The sequence below is a fragment of the Eubalaena glacialis genome, chromosome 11 (genome assembly GCF_028564815.1).
Source record: "Eubalaena glacialis isolate mEubGla1 chromosome 11, mEubGla1.1.hap2.+ XY, whole genome shotgun sequence".
NCBI classification, from domain to species: domain Eukaryota; kingdom Metazoa; phylum Chordata; class Mammalia; order Artiodactyla; family Balaenidae; genus Eubalaena; species Eubalaena glacialis.
Window position 1 is genome coordinate 90,818,682 of NC_083726.1, and position 19,822 is coordinate 90,838,503.

The 19,822-nt window shown below is 35.9% G+C and overlaps 1 protein-coding gene across 1 annotated transcript in view; it reads left to right on the plus strand.

Annotated features, from left to right (window-relative positions):
- IPO8 (importin 8) overlaps positions 1-19,205 on the plus strand; it is a 68,344-nt gene extending 49,139 nt beyond the window's left edge. Inside the window, exons 21-25 of the mRNA XM_061206717.1 lie at positions 4,623-4,843; positions 7,133-7,338; positions 13,552-13,755; positions 16,002-16,118; positions 17,211-19,205. Coding sequence (XP_061062700.1) covers positions 4,623-4,843; positions 7,133-7,338; positions 13,552-13,755; positions 16,002-16,118; positions 17,211-17,308 — 846 coding nt within the window. The 3' untranslated portion in view covers positions 17,309-19,205. The remainder of the gene's footprint in view (positions 1-4,622; positions 4,844-7,132; positions 7,339-13,551; positions 13,756-16,001; positions 16,119-17,210) is intronic.
- The last annotated feature ends 617 nt before the right edge of the window (positions 19,206-19,822 follow it).

Sequence of the window (19,822 nt, forward strand, 5' to 3'; positions counted from 1 at the left end):
CTCAAATGGTGACCATCTAATGGTGTCAGTAGGTGTTCATAAAAAAGTGTATTCAATGGTCTGGGAAAAACTGGATAAAACAAAATTCATTTCATTATTGCTTGAATTCTTAGTGCCTTTATCTGGAAATGTGCCTAAGGGAGTGATTAGTATTCCGTATTTTCCAAATTAATTTAACAGTGGAATCGTTTTGTTTTCCAAACCCAAGGAACATCTATTAACTGTTGTGACAGTGCCGTTTAGATAATGCTGATATAGGATCTGTCTTGAGGTAGAAATAAGGGATGTGGAAGCTTAAGTCCAATGGCTTTATTTTCGCAGTTAACTAGGAAGAGTTGTAGAAAATGAAAAAAGTTGAAATTTCAGTTTGGAGGAGTCTAGTAAGTAGTAAAGAAGAATTGAATAAAAGAATTGCTTTTAGCTGGATAGACTCATTTGAAGTTAGCAAGTAAGAATTTCATATGTAATGTATGTACAGTGGGTTTCTACTCCTAAAACTGGGTTTTTAGAGGGATTGGAAAGTTGGTACCCGAGCATTTCTATGTCAGAAAGTTAAGTGAGTTAACTCACTGTCTAATGTTAGTGAGGTTACCATTACTGTGCTGAAGGATTGTAATGCCTTAGAATTAAATTCCTCAATATTTCCTGTAAATTGGTAGTTAGATCTAGAGATTTGGTTGGATTCAATTGTGACTTTTTGGCAAGAATACTTCATAGGTGGTGGTGTGTATTTCTACTAGGGACAGAATGGTTGTCTCTCGTCTTATGATCTTAGTGCTGTTGGTGATGATATTCTAATTCTGTCATTCCTTCTTCATTTATGAGTGGAAATACTTCTATGAAGAGAAGTGTTTTCTCATCAATTACTAGATTACTCTGAGGAATAGTTTGAGTATTTGCCTTTATTTGTCATGATTGAGACAGTAAGTTTGTTTCCTTATGCTCCATCTTTGGAGCACCCTCCAAAGATGACCAGTGAGGTGTTTTTTATGGTTTGTTTTTTTTTTTGGCTTTTTAGTATTATTTGAACTTATAGATTCAAATTTATTTGATACACATCAAATATATTCAGTATATTTCAGGTATACAAAGTTCTTTAAAATTAGGCCAGTGGGAGCCTCTTGAGTTTGCCATATGAGTGCTCTTGACCTGACTCTCATAGTGTTTGGAGTTTTCTGCTATCTGGTGTGATTAGATGTTCCAGGTTCATCTTGTACATTTCCTGCCCTACCCTGGGAAATGGTATTCCAAGACTGCACAAGGGATATTCCTTGCTATTGAGTTGGTCTTTATTTCCACAAAAGAGAACCAGGAAATACATATTATATTATTTTAAGATTAATGCATCATTAGTAGACACAGATATTTCCAGTTCAAATTTAGGACTACATTATTTTTACTTAACCTAATTGATCCTAATCAGTATCTCCCACACCCAAAATCCTGGTTCTCATCATAATTACTCACTTACTTTACCCCACTAATATGTATATATTATCACCAACATATGATTACTATTAACAGTTTAAGATTTTTTAGTAGCTCAAGGGTATATTCATATGCTAGGGATATTTATAGCCAAACAAGTCAAATCATAAATTTTAAAGTAATTTAACATAATCCCTGTTTGTTTGATTATTTATTTCATTTTATTTTAACTTTTAGGGATTGCTTAAATTTTTTGTGAATAAATAAAACATATGCATAGTCTAAAGTCTAATTTACAAAACAAGGTATATTCAGGGAAATCTAGCTTCCATTCCTGTCCCCTCTACCATTACTTTCTTTCCCCATTTCTACCCTCCCCCCACCCCCCAGTTTTTAGTTCATCCTTTCATTTTAAAAAATAAGCAAATAGTTATATCCGTTCTCTCCTCACCTTCTTAAACAGTAGCATACTGAACATATTTTTTTTCCATCTTGCCTTCTTCACTTAATAATATATCTTGCAGATCACTCCATAGTAGTATATGGAGGTATTCTGCATAATCAATCCCCATAATTGACTTTATTTTAATATAAACGGATCATTTTAGTTTTACTAATTTTGAAACCTCACAGTTTCTTTGTATTCTTAATGGCTTTGCATGTAATAGTAGATATTTGTTAAAATGAAGCTTTGTTATTAAAACATATCAAAAAGAGTTTTTCAAACTTAGTTTACATTATCTTTTGGCTTCATTGATTCACAATAATTATTTAACTGTAGTAATAATTTTTAATAGAGCCTATGTCCTATATATGCTCTATATCAGAATATGAGACAAAATAGAGTTAATCAGACTAGTCATTTCTTTATAAAAATCTCAATCTTAAAAGTACCACATGTAGTCATGTGTTTTGATATTATATATCATCCTAAACAAGTCTAGTATTCTTCTGATACTAATGTACTTACAGTTTGGCTTACTAAAGGAAACATATTGAATTTGTCTTAAATTTTTACATGAAACTGATTATTTTTTAATAGATTTTATTTTTCAGAGTAGTTATAGGCTCTCAGAGAAATTGAGCAGAAGATACAGAGATTTCTCCTGTACCCCTTACCCCACACATGCATAGCCTTCCCCATTATCAACATCTCTGCCAGGGTGGTACATTGGTTATAACTGATGAACCTACTGACACATCATTATCACCCAGAGACCGCAGTTTACACTAGGGTGTACTCTTGGTGTGCACACTTTATAGGTTTGGACAAATGTATAATGACATGTATCTACCATTATAGTATCATGCAGACTAGTTTCACTACACTGCCCTAAAAACCCTCTGTATTCCACCTATTCATCCCATTCTCCCCTGAAACTTTGATTTTTTAAAGTTTAATTTAAAAATGAACTTATATTAAGACCTCAGAATTTTATTTTACACAAATCATTTTAGCCCATCCCTTTCTAAAAATTGAACTGTAGTTGCTGTACAATATTGTATAAGTCACAGGTGTGCAATATAGTGATTCACAATTTTTAAAGGTTATACTCCATTTGTAGTTATTATAAAATATTGGTTATATTTCCCATGTTGTACAATATATCCTTGTAGCTTATTTTATACCTAATAATTTGTACCTCCTACTCCTCTGCCCCTATATTGCACCTCCCCCTTCCCTCTCCCCGCTGGTAACCCCTAGTTTGTTCTCTATATCTGTGAGTCTACCTCTTTTTTGTTATATTCACTAGTTTGTTGTATTTTTTAGATTCCACATATAAGTGATATCATACAGTTTTTATCTTTCTCTGTCTGACTGATTTCACTTAGCATAATGCCCTCCAAGTCCATCCATGTTGCTGCAAATGGCAAAATTTCATTCTTTATTATGGCTGAGTAGTATTTCATTGTGTATATATACCACATCTTCTTTATCCATTCATCATGTTGATGGACACTTAGGTTGATTTCATATCTTGGCAATTGTAAATAATGCTGCTGTGAATATTGGGGTGCATGTATCTTTTTGAATTAGTGTTTTTGTTTTTGTTTTTTTGGATATATACCCGTGTGGAATTGCTGGGTCATATGGTAGTAGTATTTTTAGTTTTTTGAGAAATCTCCATCTGTTTTCCACAGTTAGCCCATCCCTTTTAATTGAAAGTAACTGTTAGGAAATATTTCTAATAAAATTAAACAATATTGCACTTTAGAATTGGAGTCATAGGATTTTAATGTATGAAATCCACCATTTTTCTTCAGTCTTTTACTTATATCAACAGGAATTTTCTTTTTCAAAAATTTTAGTGAGATATATTTGACATATAAAATTATCTTAATTTCAGGTATACAACATGATTCAGTATTTGTATATACAGTGAAATGATCATGACAATAAGTCTAGTTATCATCCATCACCATACATAGTTAAAAAAAATTTTTTTTCTTGTGATGAGAGCTTTTAATGTCTACTCTTTCTTAGTAACTTTCAAATGTACAATACAGTATTCTTAAGTTTAGTCACCATGTCGTTCATTACATCCCTGTGACTTTTTTAGGAATTTTTTTTCTCAAGAGAAATTCTGATCACATCATGCTTATTTTTAGTCTCTCTTTTTTTTTTACACTTGACCCTTGAACAATGCAGGGGTTAGAGGCATTGACCCTCTGCACAGTCAGAAATCCATGTATAACTTACAGTTGGCCCTGTGTATACACGTTTTCTCCCTATCCGTGGATTCAACCAACTGTGGATAGTGTAGTACTGTAGTATTCACTATTGAAAACAACCTGCATTTAAGTGGATCCATATAGTTCAAACCTGCGTTGTTCAAGGGTCAACTGTATTTCCAATTTGATTTATCAAAGAAAAATTCCACCCTAGTCATTTTAACTCAAACATGGAAGTGACTAAGTCTACATTTGGATTATTGCCATCATTTGAGTGTGGACTCTTGTAGAACAATCTTCAACTAAATGTAATCTTCGCGTAAAAGGGAAGGAGACGTTTTGGCACTACTGTAGGACCTCTTTTTGGCCATTTAAGCTCTCTGGGTTTAATAATTCTAAAAATGATTTAAACAAGCAAAAGTTTCACTGTCGTTAAGAGTATCTGATTTATTGATAACACTTTACCAACATTCAGCTTTCTATAAAAGTTACTTGATTTCTCTTTTTCTTTTTTCCTCTAGTGCATTCCACTCTTTGTTCAACTTGTTTTGGAGAGATTAACCCGAGGGGTCAAAACTAGTGAGCTTCGTACTATGTGTCTTCAGGTTGCAATTGCTGCCTTGTACTACAACCCTGATTTGCTGCTACATACTTTAGAACGAATTCAGTTGCCTCACAACCCTGGACCTGTAACTGTACAGTTTATAAATCAGTGGATGAATGATACAGATTGTTTTCTTGGGTACGTATGTGTCTTTTCGATTTTACACTGCATTTCTGTTCTGGAAAGTTGACTTTTTAATATGTACATATAATAGCATATAAAGAGATAATTTTTATATCTTAAGAATTAGTACTATTTTTTGTTTATTTTTGGCTGCTTCGTTGCTGCATGCAGGCTTTCTCTAGTTGCGGCAAGTGGGGGCTACTCTTTGTGGCAGTACGTGGGCTTCTCGTTGCAGTGGCCTCTCTCGTTGCAGAGCACGGGCTCCAGGCTCGCGGGCCTCACCAGTCATGGCTCGCGGGCTCCAGAGCACAGGCTCAGTAGTTGTGGCGCACGGGTCCAGCTGCTCCGTGGCACGTGGGATCCTCCCGGACCAGGGCTCGAACCCGCGTCCCCTGCACTGGCAGGCGGATTCCCAACCACTGGACCACCAGGGAAGCCCTTTAAGAATTATTTTTAGTGTATTGTTAACATAATATTAAATTCTTAGAGAATTAAGAATGTGTTTCAGCAGTATAATCTAGTGGAAAGAACACAGGCTCTGAAAATTAGGTATAGCCATTCCCCGCTTGTTTTTGACTTATGTGTATTGTTATATCTCTAGGCAACAAGAATTAAGTGTCCACTTGGGTTCCATGCCTATTAAGTGTCTATGGGTAACAACATTCCAAATAGAGTCGTGTTTCTAAGGGAAGTACTGGTCTGGTAAATATATAAAGACTTCAAGGGAGCCCGTTTTCAAATGTGAGGTCAGAAGATTGTTAGTTGTAGTCCAGGTACTACCCTGGTAGGAGAGCTTGGCTTTATGTGAAGCACTCTCCTAGCTTCCCAACATAGGAAAAGTGAGATCCTAAGTAGTAGTTATAGGCCCACCTCAAGTGACCCAACACATGTAAGTGACCCTGTTGTGCTAGAATTTGAGCTAAATTGCTGATTAATTTGTTCAAAACATTAGAAATAACTAGTGTTCTTTTTAAGTTTTGTAAGATATCATTTAGAAAAATTTACTGAGGGGAAAATAATTTCAACAGGAGTAGTTAGGACATTGCCAAGTGGTGGGGAGATGATGGAGGGGCTTGAATTAGGATGGTAGAAAAGGAATGGGGGAGCATATTTATAAGTTGCTATGTGTATTCTAATTTTTCTACTTGTAGGAGACTGGAATTTGTCCCTGATTTAGATTTCTTATTAAAGCTTTGAAAGGAAGAGCATACTTTAAAAAGAAATTGTGCTTAAAGTTATCTCTGACAGAGATTTAGACAGTAGAGATTTAGTCATTCACAGTTATAGTTAGTAGCATCTGTAAGTAATTTTCCAAAAATAGAAAATCCGTCTCAGCTATTGTATAGATTGGGCATGCTTGGATTGTGCTCCCTTGGATTCTTCAGAGCCCCACTCGATAATCATCTTTTGTACTATGATCCATTTGACGCCTGGTGTACACTACTTGTTAGAGGCTACGTGGATGAGAAAGTCATCAGGTCAAGCACAGTTCCTGTTACAGTATACTGTACTTTGGCATTAGTAACTTGAGTCAATCAAGCAATGGAAATAATGAAGAATAATAGAAGCTAGTAATATATTTGTCATTGGGTTTGTTGTATATTACTCTCATTTTGAATCACTGCCAGTGAATTTTTTGTTCATGCCTGTAATTTTAAGTGTTATACTAATATGGTAAATCTTTTAATTCTTAATATTTTTAGTTTTAAACAATTCAGAAGAAACATTCATACAAAAATGTGTGTAATGTATATTGGTCAAACATTTTTCCTTCAGAATTAAATTTTCCTTATCCTGTTTTATAGAACAGGACATTTAATAGATTTACTTATAGCTATTACATTCAGCTTATTAGATGCTGAGTTTTTGGAGGTGCTTTTGGCACCTGTGGTTAGTATACAGTGTATGTGCCAAGATACCTTGTAGACCAATCCAATGAAGACAAAGTCTAAGGGACTCCTCATTTTTTCCATTGGATAGGAATTTTATGCTGTCATATACAGGTATTCTTATTTTAATAAAAGTTGTTACGCTAAGGCCCAGATACAGCATTTGTATTATCATAAATTGATATTACACAAGATTCACCATATTAATTGCAGACTCCCATAGGTCTTTGATGATGATAATTGGCTTACAAAACTTGATTTACATAGGATTTCATATAGTACAAAATGGAGATACCTCTGTGTAACTCCAGTGAATGAACCTTAGAGTACACCTTGGACATTTCTTTTTGTAATTTCTTCGGAATTTGTTCTCATTTCTCATGTGCACATTTTTTTTCGCCTTTATAATTTGTAGGCATCATGACCGGAAGATGTGTATAATAGGACTGAGTATTCTTTTGGAATTGCAAAATCGACCTCCTGGAGTAGATGCTGTGGTGGGACAGATTGTGCCCTCAATTCTTTTCCTTTTCCTTGGCCTAAAGCAGGTCTGTGCTACCAAACAACTGGTAAACCGGGAAGATCGCTCAAAAGCAGAGAAAGCTGATATGGAAGAAAATGGTAAAGTGTTCTAATTGCAGTGAATGCTAGAAATGATTGTGATTTGAGTATGTGTTTTCTTTGAGTTTTAGTCTATTTGGAAACATTAAACAGGTGTACATTTCTTGGCCTGTTACACGTTTAACAAATATTTTGGGTTTGGTTGACTTAATTATAGTAGTCCCTTCTTACCACAATTTTGGTTTTATGCTTTCAGTTGTCTAAAAATATTAAATGGAAAATTCTAGGAATAAACAATTCATAACTTTATTTATCTATTTATTATTGAAGTATAGTTGATTTACAATATTATATTAGTTTCAGGTATACAACATACATAGTGATTCACTGTTTTTATAGATGATACTGTGTTTAAAGTTATTATAAAATGTTGGCTGTATTCTGTGTGCTGTACAATATATCCTTGTGCTTATTTATTTTATACTTAGGAGTTTGTACCTCTTAATAATATTCTACTCTATTTTGCCCCTCCCCACTTCCCTCTCCCCAATGGTAACTACTAGTTTTTTCTCTGTATCTGTGAGTCTGTTTCTGTTTTGTTATATTCATTTGTTTCTTTTATTTTTTATATTCCACATATAAGTGTAACATACAGTATTTGTCTTTCTCTGACATACTTCATTAAGCATAATATCCTCCAGGTCTATCCATGTTGTTGCAAATGGCAAAATTTCATTCTTTTTTATGGCTGAGTAATATTCCATCACATATCTCACCGCATCTTCATTATCCATTCATTTGTTGGTGAACATTTGGGTTGCTTCCTTATCTTGGTTGTTGTAAATAATGCTGCTGTGAACTTTGGCATGTGTGTATCATTTTGAATTAGTGTTTTTGTTTTCTTTGGATATATATCTAGCAGTGAAATTGCTGGATCATACTTTTAGTTTTTTGAGAAATCTTCATGTTGTTTTCCATAGTGGCTGCACCAATTTACATCCCCACCAACAGTGTGCAAGGGTTCCCTTTTCTCCATATTCTTGCCAACATTTGTTATTTGTTGATAGCCATTCTTACTAAGAGGGGTGAGTTGATATCTCATTGTGGTTTTGATTTGCATATCTCTAATGATTAGCGATGTTGAACGTCTTTCATGTGCCTGTTGGCCATCAGTATGTCTTCTTTGGAAAAATGACTATTCAGGTCTTCTGCCCATGTTTTAATTGGGTCATTTAGTTTTTTGACATTGAGTTGTATGAACTGTTTATATATTTTGGATATTAACCCCTTATTGTAGCATATCATTTGCAAATATTTTCTCCCATTTATAGGTTGTCTTTTCATTTTGTTGATGGTTTCCTTTGCTGTGCAAAAGCTTTTAAATTTAATTAGGTCCCATTTGTTTATTTTTGCTTTAGTGTCCTTTGCCTTAGGAGACAGACCCCCAAAAATACTGCTACAATTTATGTCAAAGAGTGTTCTGCTTTTCTTCTAGGAGTTTTATGGTTTCTGGTTATACATTTAGGTCTTTAATCCATTTTGAGTTTATTTTTGTACATGGCATGAGAAAATGTTCTAATCTCATTCTTTTGCATGTAGCTGTCCAGTTTTCCCAGCACCACTTATTATTGAAGAAAGTGATATTCCCCATTGTATATTCTTGCCTCCTTTGTCATAGATGAATCAACCCTAAATGCAGGAGTTTATTTCTGGGCTGTCTATTCTGTTTCATTGATCTATGTGTCTGTTTTTGTGCCAGTACTATACTGTTTTGATTACTGTAGCTTTGTAGCATAGTCTGAAATCAAGGAGCATGATACCTCCAGCTCTGTTCTCTTTTGTCAAGATTGCTTTGGCAATACAGGGTCTTTTGTGGTTCCAAGTAAATTTTAGGATGATTTGTTCTAGTTCTGTGAAAGATATCATGGGTATTTTGATAAGCATTAAATCTATGGATTGCTTTGGGTAGTATGGATTTTTTTAATGATATTAAATTCTTCCAATCCATGAACATGGGATATCTTTCCATTTCTTTGTATCATCTTTCATTTCCTTCATCATTGTTTTATAATTTTCAGAGTAGAGGCCTTTCACTTCCTTGGTTAAGTTTATTCCTAGGTTTTTAATTCTTTCTGATACAATTTTAAACAGGATTGTTTTCTTGCTTTCTCTTTCTGCAACTTTACTGAATTCATTTATTAGTTCTAAAAGCTTTTCAGTGGAGACTTTAGGGTTTTCTGTATATAGTATTTCGTCATCTGAAAATAGTGACAGTTTTACTTCCCTTCCAACTTGGATGCCTTTGATTTCTTTTTCTTGTCTGATGGCTGTGGCTGGAATTTCCAATAGTGTGTTAAATAGAAGTGGCGAGAGTGCGTATCCTTATCTTTAGAGGAAAATCTTTTAGCTTTCGCTGTTGTGTATGATGTTAGCTGTGGGTTTGTCTTAAATGGCCTTTATTATGTTGAGATATGTTCCCTCTATACCCACTTTGATGAGAGTTTTTGTCATGAGTGGATGTTGAATTTTGTCAAATGCTTTTTTCTAGCTCTTGTGATGATCATGTGATTTTTATCCTTTCTTTCTTTTTTTTTTAATGTGGTGTATCACATTGATTGATTTGTGGATATTGAATCATCTTTGCATCCCTGGAATAAATCTCACTGGATCGTGGTGTATGATCCTTTTTATAAATTGTTGAGTTTGGTTTGCTAATATTCTGTTCAGGATTTTTGCATCTATATTCATCAGAGATATTGGCCTGTAACTTTCTTTTTTTGTAGTGTCTTTGTCTTCTGTTGGTGGCCTCATAGAATGAATTTGGGAGTGTTCTCTTCAGTTTTTTGGAATAGTTTGAGAAGAATAGGTATTAGCTTTTCTTTATACATTTTGCAGAGTTCTCATGTTAAACCGTCCAGTCCTGGACTTCTGTTTGCTGGGAGTCTTTTTATTATGAATTCAGTTTCACTACTAGTGATCTCTTTATTCAGATTGTCTATATCTTCCTGATTCGGTCTTGGAAGATTGTATGTTTCTAGAAATGTTTCCATTCCTTCTAGGTTGTCTAATTTGTTGGCATATAAATATTTGTAGTATTCACTTATGATTTTTTGGTATCTCTGTGATATCAGTTGTAATTTCTCCTCTTTCATTTCTTGTTTTATTTATTTGGGCCCTCTCTTTTTCTTAATGAGCCTGGCTAACAGCTTATTAATTTTGTTTATTTTGCAAAAAAAATAGCTCTTGATGTTTTCTACTTTTTTTTTGTCTCTATTTTATTTGTTCCCTCTCTGAAGTTTATAATTTCCTTCCTTCTTCTGACTTTGGGCTTTGTTCTTATTTTTTAAATTCCTTTAGATGGTAGGTTAGGTTGTTTATTTGAGATTTCTCTTGTTTCTTTTTTTTTTGCATTTTTTTAACATCTTTATTGGAGTATAATTGCTTAACAATGGTGTGTTAGTTTCTGCTTTATAACAAAGTGAATCAGTTATACATATACATATGTCCCCATATCTCTTCCCTCTTGCATCTCCCTCCCTCCCACCCTCCCTATCCCACCCCTCTAGGTGGTCACAAAGCACCGAGCTGATCTCCCTGTGCTATGCGGCTGCTTCCCACTAGCGATCTATTTTACGTTTGGTAGTGTATGTATGTCCATGCCACTCTCTCACTTTGTCCCAGCTTACCCTTCCCCCTCCCCGTATCCTCAAGTCCATTCTCTAGTAGGTCTGCATCTTTATTTCCGTCTTGCCCCTAGGTTCTTCATGACCATTTTTTTTTTTTTTAGATTCCATATATATGTGTTAGCATATGGTATTTGTTTTTCTCTTTCTGACTTGCTTCACTCTGAATGACAGTCTCTAGGTCCATCCACCTCATTACAAATAACTCAGTTTCGTTCCTTTTTATGGCTGAGTAATATTCCACTGTATATATATGCCACATCTTCTTTATCCATTCATCTGTTGATGGACACTTAGGTTGCTTCCATGTCCTGGCTATTGTAAATAGAGCTGCAATGAACATTTTGGTACATGGCTCTTTTTGAATTATGGTTTTCTCAGCGTATATGCCCAGTAGTGGGATTGCTGGGTCATTTGGTAGTTCTATTTTTAGTTTTTTAAGGAACCTCCATACTGTTCTCCATAGTGGCTGTATCAATTTACATTCCCACCAACAGTGCAAGAGTGTTCCCTTTTCTCCACACCCTCTCCAGCATTTATTGTTTCTAGATTTTTTGGTGATGGCCATTCTGACTGGTGTGAGATGATACCTCATTGTAGTTTTGATTTGCATTTCTCTAATGATTAATGATGTTGAGTATTCTTTCATGTGTTTGTTGGCAATCTGTATATCTTCTTTGGAGAAATGTCTGTTTAGGTCTTCTGCCCATTTTTGGACTGGGTTGTTTGTTTTTTTGATTCTCTTGTTTCTTGAGGTAGGCCTGAATTGCTATAAACTTCCCTATTAGAACTGCTTTTGCTGTGTCCTGTAGATTTCAGAAAGTTCTGTTTTTATTTTCCTTTGTCTCAAGGTATTTTCTGATTTCCTCTTTGATTTCTTCATTCATCCATTGGTGTTTTAGTAACATGTTGTTTAGTCTCCATATGTTTATGTTTTTCCCATTTTTCTACCTGTAATTGATTTCTAGTTTCATACTGCTGTGGTTGGAAAAAATGCTTAATATAATTTCTATCCCCTTAAATTTGTTGAGACTTGTTTTGTGGCCTAGCATGTGTTCTCTCCTGGAGAATGTTCCATGTGCACTTGAAAAGAATGTGTATTCTGCCATTTTGGGATGTAATGTCCAGTTGGACCTATTAAGTCCAACTGGTCTAATGTGTCATTTAAGACTACTCTTTCCTTACTGATTTTCTGTCTGGATGGTCTGTCCAGTGATGTAAGTGGGTTGTTAAAGTTTCCTCCTATTATTGTATTATTGTCAATTTCTCCGTTTATGTCTGTTAATATTTGTTTTATATATTTAGATGCGTATATGTTAACAAATGTTATATTCTCTTCTTGTGTTGATCCTTTTATCATTATATAATGCCCTTTTTTGTCTTTTGTTATAACCTTTGTTTTAAAGTCTACTTTATCTGATATGCGTATTGCTACCCCTTCTTTCTTGTTGTTTCCATTGCATGAAATATATTTTTCCATCCCCTCACTTTCAGTCTGTGTGTGTCTTTAGCTCTGAAGTGAGTCTCTTGTAATTGTTTATTTTGCTAAATATATGCAGACAATCACAGAATTCTTTTTTTCAGTACATTGCATTCTTTATAATTTCTTGCTTTGCTCTCTAATGGGTTATAATTATTATGACTTGAGGGAAATTTTCTAGTAATTTCCCAGACTTTCTTGTTGAATTTCCTACTGAGGTGTAGGATGATTAACCAGTGAAGGTTTCTCTTGCTGTCTTTGTTATTATACATATATATATATATATATATATATATATTTTTTTTTTTTTTTTTTTTTTTTTTTCCATGTATGTAGTCAAAACTACGGTTTCTTGCATTATCCCTAAAACTACCTTGCAGTTGAATCCAGTTGCTTCAGTATGGTGCATTTTATAGAACTAGGTTTAGATTAATATTGCCTGGTTTGGGTTTACTCCAGGTTTCTCCTCTTAGGTTGATTTCGTTCTGCATTTACTGTCTTCCGGTTATTTATAATACTGGACTAACTGCTTGGAACAGACCAGCCCTGAAAATAGAAACTGAATCTATGGGGATATACAATTCAGCTTTCAATTTTTTTAACCCACATATAGCTAATTATTTTTCCTCTGTATTTCTATATTTTTCTGTTTCTATTAGCAGAAATGACCTCTTCATTTGAGCATTTCCGAGCAGTTCATAATCAACTTAGTTAATTGCTAAGAGACTCAAATTCTCAGTGAGAGGTCATTGTTATTTAAAACACATGCACTGAATACGTAATCATTTTATCTTTTTTGACAAAAAAGTTAATTTGGGAATCTGTGGCTAAATAGTATATTTTATATTAATGGATGTGAAGCAGCCATAGTAAAATAGTAATAATGTTCATCTTTAGAGATAGTTAGAAATTGTTTTGAGTGAGGAGGATAAAGTCATTTTCAGTTTAGCAACTACAGTAAAGATAAGCTTTATTTTTATAATTTTACATAAAATTATTTGGTAGTTTTTCCATTTCTAGAATGTCATTTATAATTTTTATTTTCTTTATGGAATTTATATTTTGTCCTTATGTGGTTTGATTCCTTTTAAATAAATAATGGATTCACAGAAGAGATTTCAAGTGATGAAGAGGAGACGAATGTAACTGCTCAAGCAATGCAGTCAAATAATGGAAGAGGTGAAGATGAGGAGGAAGATGATGATGACTGGGATGAAGAAGTATTGGAAGAAACTGCCCTTGAGGGATTCAGCACTCCACTGGACCTTGACAATAGTGTGGATGAATATCAATTTTTTACACAAGCCCTGCTGAGTATGTTGTTACTCCCTGAATCTTCAGATATGTTTTTCATTTCCATCTATTAGAAGTTGTTTTGGGATCTTTCCCCAAATTGGTTTAGATTCCCTTTAAATTTTTAATTTATTTTTAGTTACAGAAATCCCCAAACATACACAAAATGAGAGCAAATAGCATAATGAAACATCCATCACCCAGTCCCAGCAACCATAATCATTGTAAAGTGGCAGGGTGAGGCTGCAGGGTATCCTCACAAAAGTAATTACAGGCAAGAGTATCTGCATATATTGTTCATCCTCTACATATAAATGGATAAGGATTTTTGCAGAATGAAGTATCTCACATATCTTGCTTAAAAATTGTGGCCATAAACTTATTAGCAATTCACAATCCCCATGTGAACGGACAGAGTCCATTAGAGAGTAGATTTTTACTACATAAGCAATTTACCAATTTTGTACAGCAAAGGACACTAGAAATACAGTTAAAGTACTCAAAGATTGGGAGAAAATATTTGTCATGTACATGTCATAGGTTTAAGACCCACAGATTACAAAGGCCTTCCATGAATGAATAAGACCAATAACCCAGTAGAAGAATGAGAGATATAAATGGAAAACTTATAGAATTAAAAATAAATAATAAGCCAATGAAAACATTTAGAAAATTATTATAAACAAAATGAAAAAATCCCCCTAAATAGGTTGTTTTATAGTTACATCATATTTCTATGGTGGTACCATAATTTAGCTTATTTCCACTGATGGACATATAAGATATTTCCAGGGTTTTCTTTTTACAAGCAATATTAAATTGAACATCCTTGTGTATAAAATGTTACTAACAAGGCAATGGTAGTGTAATGCATTGGCATTATTTAGTATGCCAATGTACTGGTTGTTACAAATACCATTAATGAACCACCTCTATGATTTATTGAAATTCAGTGGGAACAAGAGGTAGAGAGTACAGGGAATGATATTCCAAAGCATGAGGAAGATAAGAGTATAAATGTGGAAACTGGAATGCGGAGGGTACACTCTAAGGCAGTTACTTCCAGACCTGGGTGTGCATCATAGGCAACAAAGAAGCTCTTAGGTCTTGGGTGGGATCTCAGGATATGTATTTTGAAAATGCTCCTCAAGAGATAAGCAGCCAGCTTTGGCTCAGTCAGCATATAGGGACCACTGCTTAAAGTCTCTGTGAAGTAGTCAAATTGTACCAAATTGTACCAGCCTTGAAATCTGGTGGGGTTTTTTTTCCTTTTTCTTTTTGGCCGTGCAGCATGCAGGATCTTAGTTCCCTGACCAGGGATCGAACCTGTGCCCCCTGCAATGGAAGCAGGGGTCTTAACCACTGGACCGCCAGGGAAGTCCCCCAGTCTTGAATTCTGGACTGAGATTGTCTTTATCCCATTGCCCATTAGAGTGTTTTTGAATGTTTTTCTAAAAAGAGGTGACCTTGGGGATATGGTAGTTTCCTTCAGGGGTATTATCTGATGATGATGTCCAAAAAGAACTGAAGGGGGCTAGACTCGGGAACCGAGCGTTAGGAAATTACTTTATTGATTTAGGAGTAATAGGGCCCTGGAGTGGGAGGATGGCATTTGATGGGAAAAAGCGTATCAGTGAAAGACATCAAGAAAGCAGCACAGAATTGGATGTGGAGAGAGCATGATTAAAGATGTTAGGCATTTGCAGTGGTTGACTAGGAGACTGATAGAACTAGTGATGGAAATGGGGAGATAAGGAGGGTTTGGGAGGGAAAATGTTAAATTTGGTTTCAGTTGTACTGAGTTTGAGGTGAGCTATCCAAAGTAAAAGTCCAGGAGGCTTAGGGAACAGTTTTGCCTAAAGGTACAAATTTGAGTTTTTGGTATAGAAGTGATGCTGAAGGAGCAGGTAGCATGAGAATTCCTGAGGAAAATGGTAACAAGTGAGTAAGGTGTTTCCCAAGATCTGGATTTTAGGCAGCATTCATAGTTCATAAAAACCCAGGAAGAAGAGGAGATGGGGAGGGAGGCAGAGAACTAGGCAAAGCAGAGATTTGTGATGTCCCAACCTTCCTTTATAGCCCCACGTAGGTCAAGTACTAAAGTGAGTACTCAGGAGTAATCCTTTGTTGGAATAAGTTTTATCACCTATTGTCTGTGATCATTGCATTGTAATTTGATTGTGTTATTAGTTATTCTCTGAAATAATGATTGTCATTGGACCCCTTTATTTTTCCTTCTCCCTCAACACACCCCCAAAATACAACAGCTGTGCAGAATCGGGATGCTGCCTGGTACCAACTGCTGATGGCACCGCTCAGTGAGGATCAGAGGAGGGCGCTACAGGAGGTGTACACACTGGCCGAGCACCGAAGGACGGTAGCAGGTCAGCCAGCATGATTTCTAGATCGGAGTGCATGTGTCAGAGTGCCAGTAGTCAGCTTTTGTTTTACGAGCCTGGTGGCACCTAAACACTGTTCTAAAAATTGTTAGAGGCCAACCTTTCAAGATAATAAGGAATTATCATTATTGTATGATCTTTTTAATCATTCATGATATCTTAGCTCTGTGAAACACCATGTGTTAATGTGTCTTTAGTGGTGTTCTTATTCACACCCTTATCCTATTTTGGAGCCAAAGGTAAGATGTAAAGGTTGGGATGAATCTTGCTGAAGGAGAGTTAATCAGCTGGATCACCCACCTAAACATCTAAACAACAGATGGGTCAAAAGCATTTTATGAGTTCTTGCAGGGAGCTTGTATACCTAGAAATGAAATACTCTCCATTTCTATTTGTTGGGCTTTATGTGTTGGTGATTCTCGTTGATTTTCAGTTTTTGAGCTGGAGAAATTATTTTACACAGACGTTATTATGGTCACTCCTAGAAAATTAATGGAAGATTTTGTAATTACAAAAGTATTTTAGTGGGGAACATCATGGAGTAGGAATCTAGAGTTTAGAACCCAGGTTCTTCTGCTTGGATTTAGGCTTTAAGTCCTGTACAGATTCTGTATCGGCCCTCCTGATGTGAGAAGTCAGTGTGCCCTTTCAGCAATAGACACTAGCTTTGAGCCTTGTTTTTATTTTGCTGAGTTTTAGCAAATAGTCTTTCCAAGATAGAAAATATAACTACAGTCTTCCTTCGGTATCTGTGGGGGGGGATTGTTTCCCTGACCTGCCTTGGATACCAAAATCTGAGGATGCTCGTGTCCCCTGTTAAAATGGTGTGGTGCAGTGGGCCCTCTGTATCCGTGTGTTCCATATCTGCTGGTTCCGCATCCCCAGACACCAAGACGATGGTACTTACTGACACGGGTTTATTAAAGGCTAATGTTCAATTGGGCAGAATAATTAATACCACGATTCACATTCCTTCACAGTACTAACTCTAAAGAATCTGGCTCCTTTGAGGTTATTTCCAACTTTGTCACCTTAAATACTCTTCTCTTTTCCCCCCTTTCTCTTGGCAAATGCTAGAGGCAAAGAAGAAGATTGAACAACAGGGAGGCTTCACCTTTGAAAACAAAGGAGTCCTGTCTGCATTTAACTTTGGGACTATGCCCACCAACAACTGAAAGAAGGAAGATCAACCGACCAAATGTCATCACTACATGGTACGTCAGCCGGAAGGAGAGGGTCAAGGGGAGCTGGGGCTGCTTTTTGTGCCACCTGCTGTGCCAGTTACTGCCTGGCGTCCGGCAGCACCTTTCTCCACCCCTGCATCCCCTTTGACCTTTCTCACCCTGAAATATATATTTTAAGCAGCTACTGTAATGTATGAAATTAAAGAACAACAAAATCATTGGATTGCAAAGGACAAAGCATATGCTCCAAAGGATGAATGACCAAGGTGGTTTTAGAGGATTGGATGGAATTGCACGTCTCAGGTTTTGCCATGCAGAATCAATGGATTTATGCGAATAACAGTGCCTTCTGTTGTACATGAATTATCTGAAAAAATTTTTTTGGAGTGCATTGCAATTTTTTTTAAGGCATAAAACATATTTCTAGATAAATGTAAACCTTGGCTATATGTTGACTTATCTGCATTTCACTATGTGAATTTACTGTTAGGAAGTTAGCTACAAGTCACTCTGGTTTCAAAATCATCACTGCTCCCCTTGCTCCCCACCGCTGCTGGGGGCGTTCTTCAGGGGTTGTACAATATGCACTGGCTCTGGTTTTTCATAAGGTGTTTTTTCCTGAAGATGTGGCTTTCCTAAGAAGTGTCTTATTCTCTCTTCCATCATATTTTTCAGCCCTGAAAGGGGTGGTATTTCTTTTGAGTCAGCCTATATGAATATCGATTTCATTCATAACCTAATAAGTTCAGGACTCAAAAATTTCTTGGCAGCAAGTGGCAGGGACTCTTTCGTCACTGGAATTAACAATCAGTCCAAGTATATTCTGAATCATGTACTTAATTATGCAATTAATTGACAGTTATACTAAAGCACATTGGACTTCTATGAGAAAGGTGCTACATAAGCACACTGTCTTTCTGGATGGGGGCTTGCATTTTCAGTAACTTATCATTCCAGCTGTGTTGGACCCGGGTCCAAAACATTTTGTAACAATATTTTTTATCTAGGAAAAAGACCCAAGTAAATCTAACTTCTTGCTTTCTCACACATCTGAATTTTCTCCTATCTAATCTGTCCTAATTTTTATTATAGCTCAGTTTGGCTTCTTATATTTTTCAAGGGCTGGGGATATCAGTCAGCTGCACTCTGACATGGTAATGATGCAAGATAGCCCATGATAAATATTGCAGATGGAGGTTACAGCTGTTTTTCTGAACTGATTCAACACCAGAACATGGGTCACAGTGTTTTCATTCAGTAAAGTGAAAGTGGATTTTCAGAATTTAATATATTTCCAGATATGATAACAGTTGTCCGTTTTTGTGAAATGTTTGCAGCTTATATTTTCCATCGGTCACTGGAGGAATTTTCTCCAGGTGCTTTCTATATTACCATCCCTTGTTAATATGAACTCTTTTTAGAATTTTAGGTTATTTAAGTAGTTTTTTACAGAAGTAGCCCAAGAAGCCATGAGTTTCAGAGTTAAATGATCCTCTGCTTTCTTCTGCCCCCTCTTTCCAAGGCATTGATGCTGAATGTGCCAGCTGGCGGTTAGAAGAGAAAGATGGCATGGGGGAGATTGTAGACATCTTAAGCTTTGAAGCTCTTCTTTTTCTCCTCATGTCCCAAATGGTTGAATTTTAACATAAGTAACATGCCTTCATACTGGACTGTAAAAGGCATGTGATTTTCTTTTGTGATGTATTGTCTTCTGCAGTATTAAAGGGAAAGAAGTGTTAATGTGTATCATCCTATCTTGTTTTTGAAGCCAGGGTAGTTGTACAGTTTTGTTACCAGCAGTGCTAACCTGAATGTGATATGATTACCTTGGAAAGGCAGGAACTCATATGAATGTACTGTAAAATAAAATGTGGACTGATTCCCAGGATCCTGAACTCCTCTGTGTGAAATGTTTTCTGAAATGTGGAGGTGCTTTATGCAGGTGATAAAAGCCCATCAGTGTGTGTTTTCCTGACTCCTGGGGACCTGGAGCAAGGTGACTGTAGGTCTGGGAGGGTAACAAGGGCTCATCAGGAACAGCTAAAGACTGGGGAGTGGTTGGGGGCTAGAGCCCGTCTCATAAACCAAGTTATCCAAATAAGAGCTGCAGAAGCTCTGAAAAAGCAAGGTCATTCAACCACATCAGGACCTTGAAGGAAAGGAGAAAATGCCTGAGGTGGAGCCGTTTTCTGATGGGCTGCCATCAAATTAGGAGTGGAATGGTAAGTGCTGGCCTTTTGATTCTCGAATGTTTACCTAGCATGACAATAAGCTCCTCCTCCCCACCTCTAATTTATGTTAAGACCACACTGAACCAGTAAATTGTTAATCAGTGAAAATTCTAAAGAAAGAAAACAATGAAATTATGTCATTTATTTAATGTAGTGAATTACAGTCCAGTTTTCTATTCAGCAGGGGAGACTGAAAATTGTAATAAATTTATGGAGGAAATCAAGGAAAACTTGACCATGTGATCAGAGACCACCAGCATTTGTATGTATATAT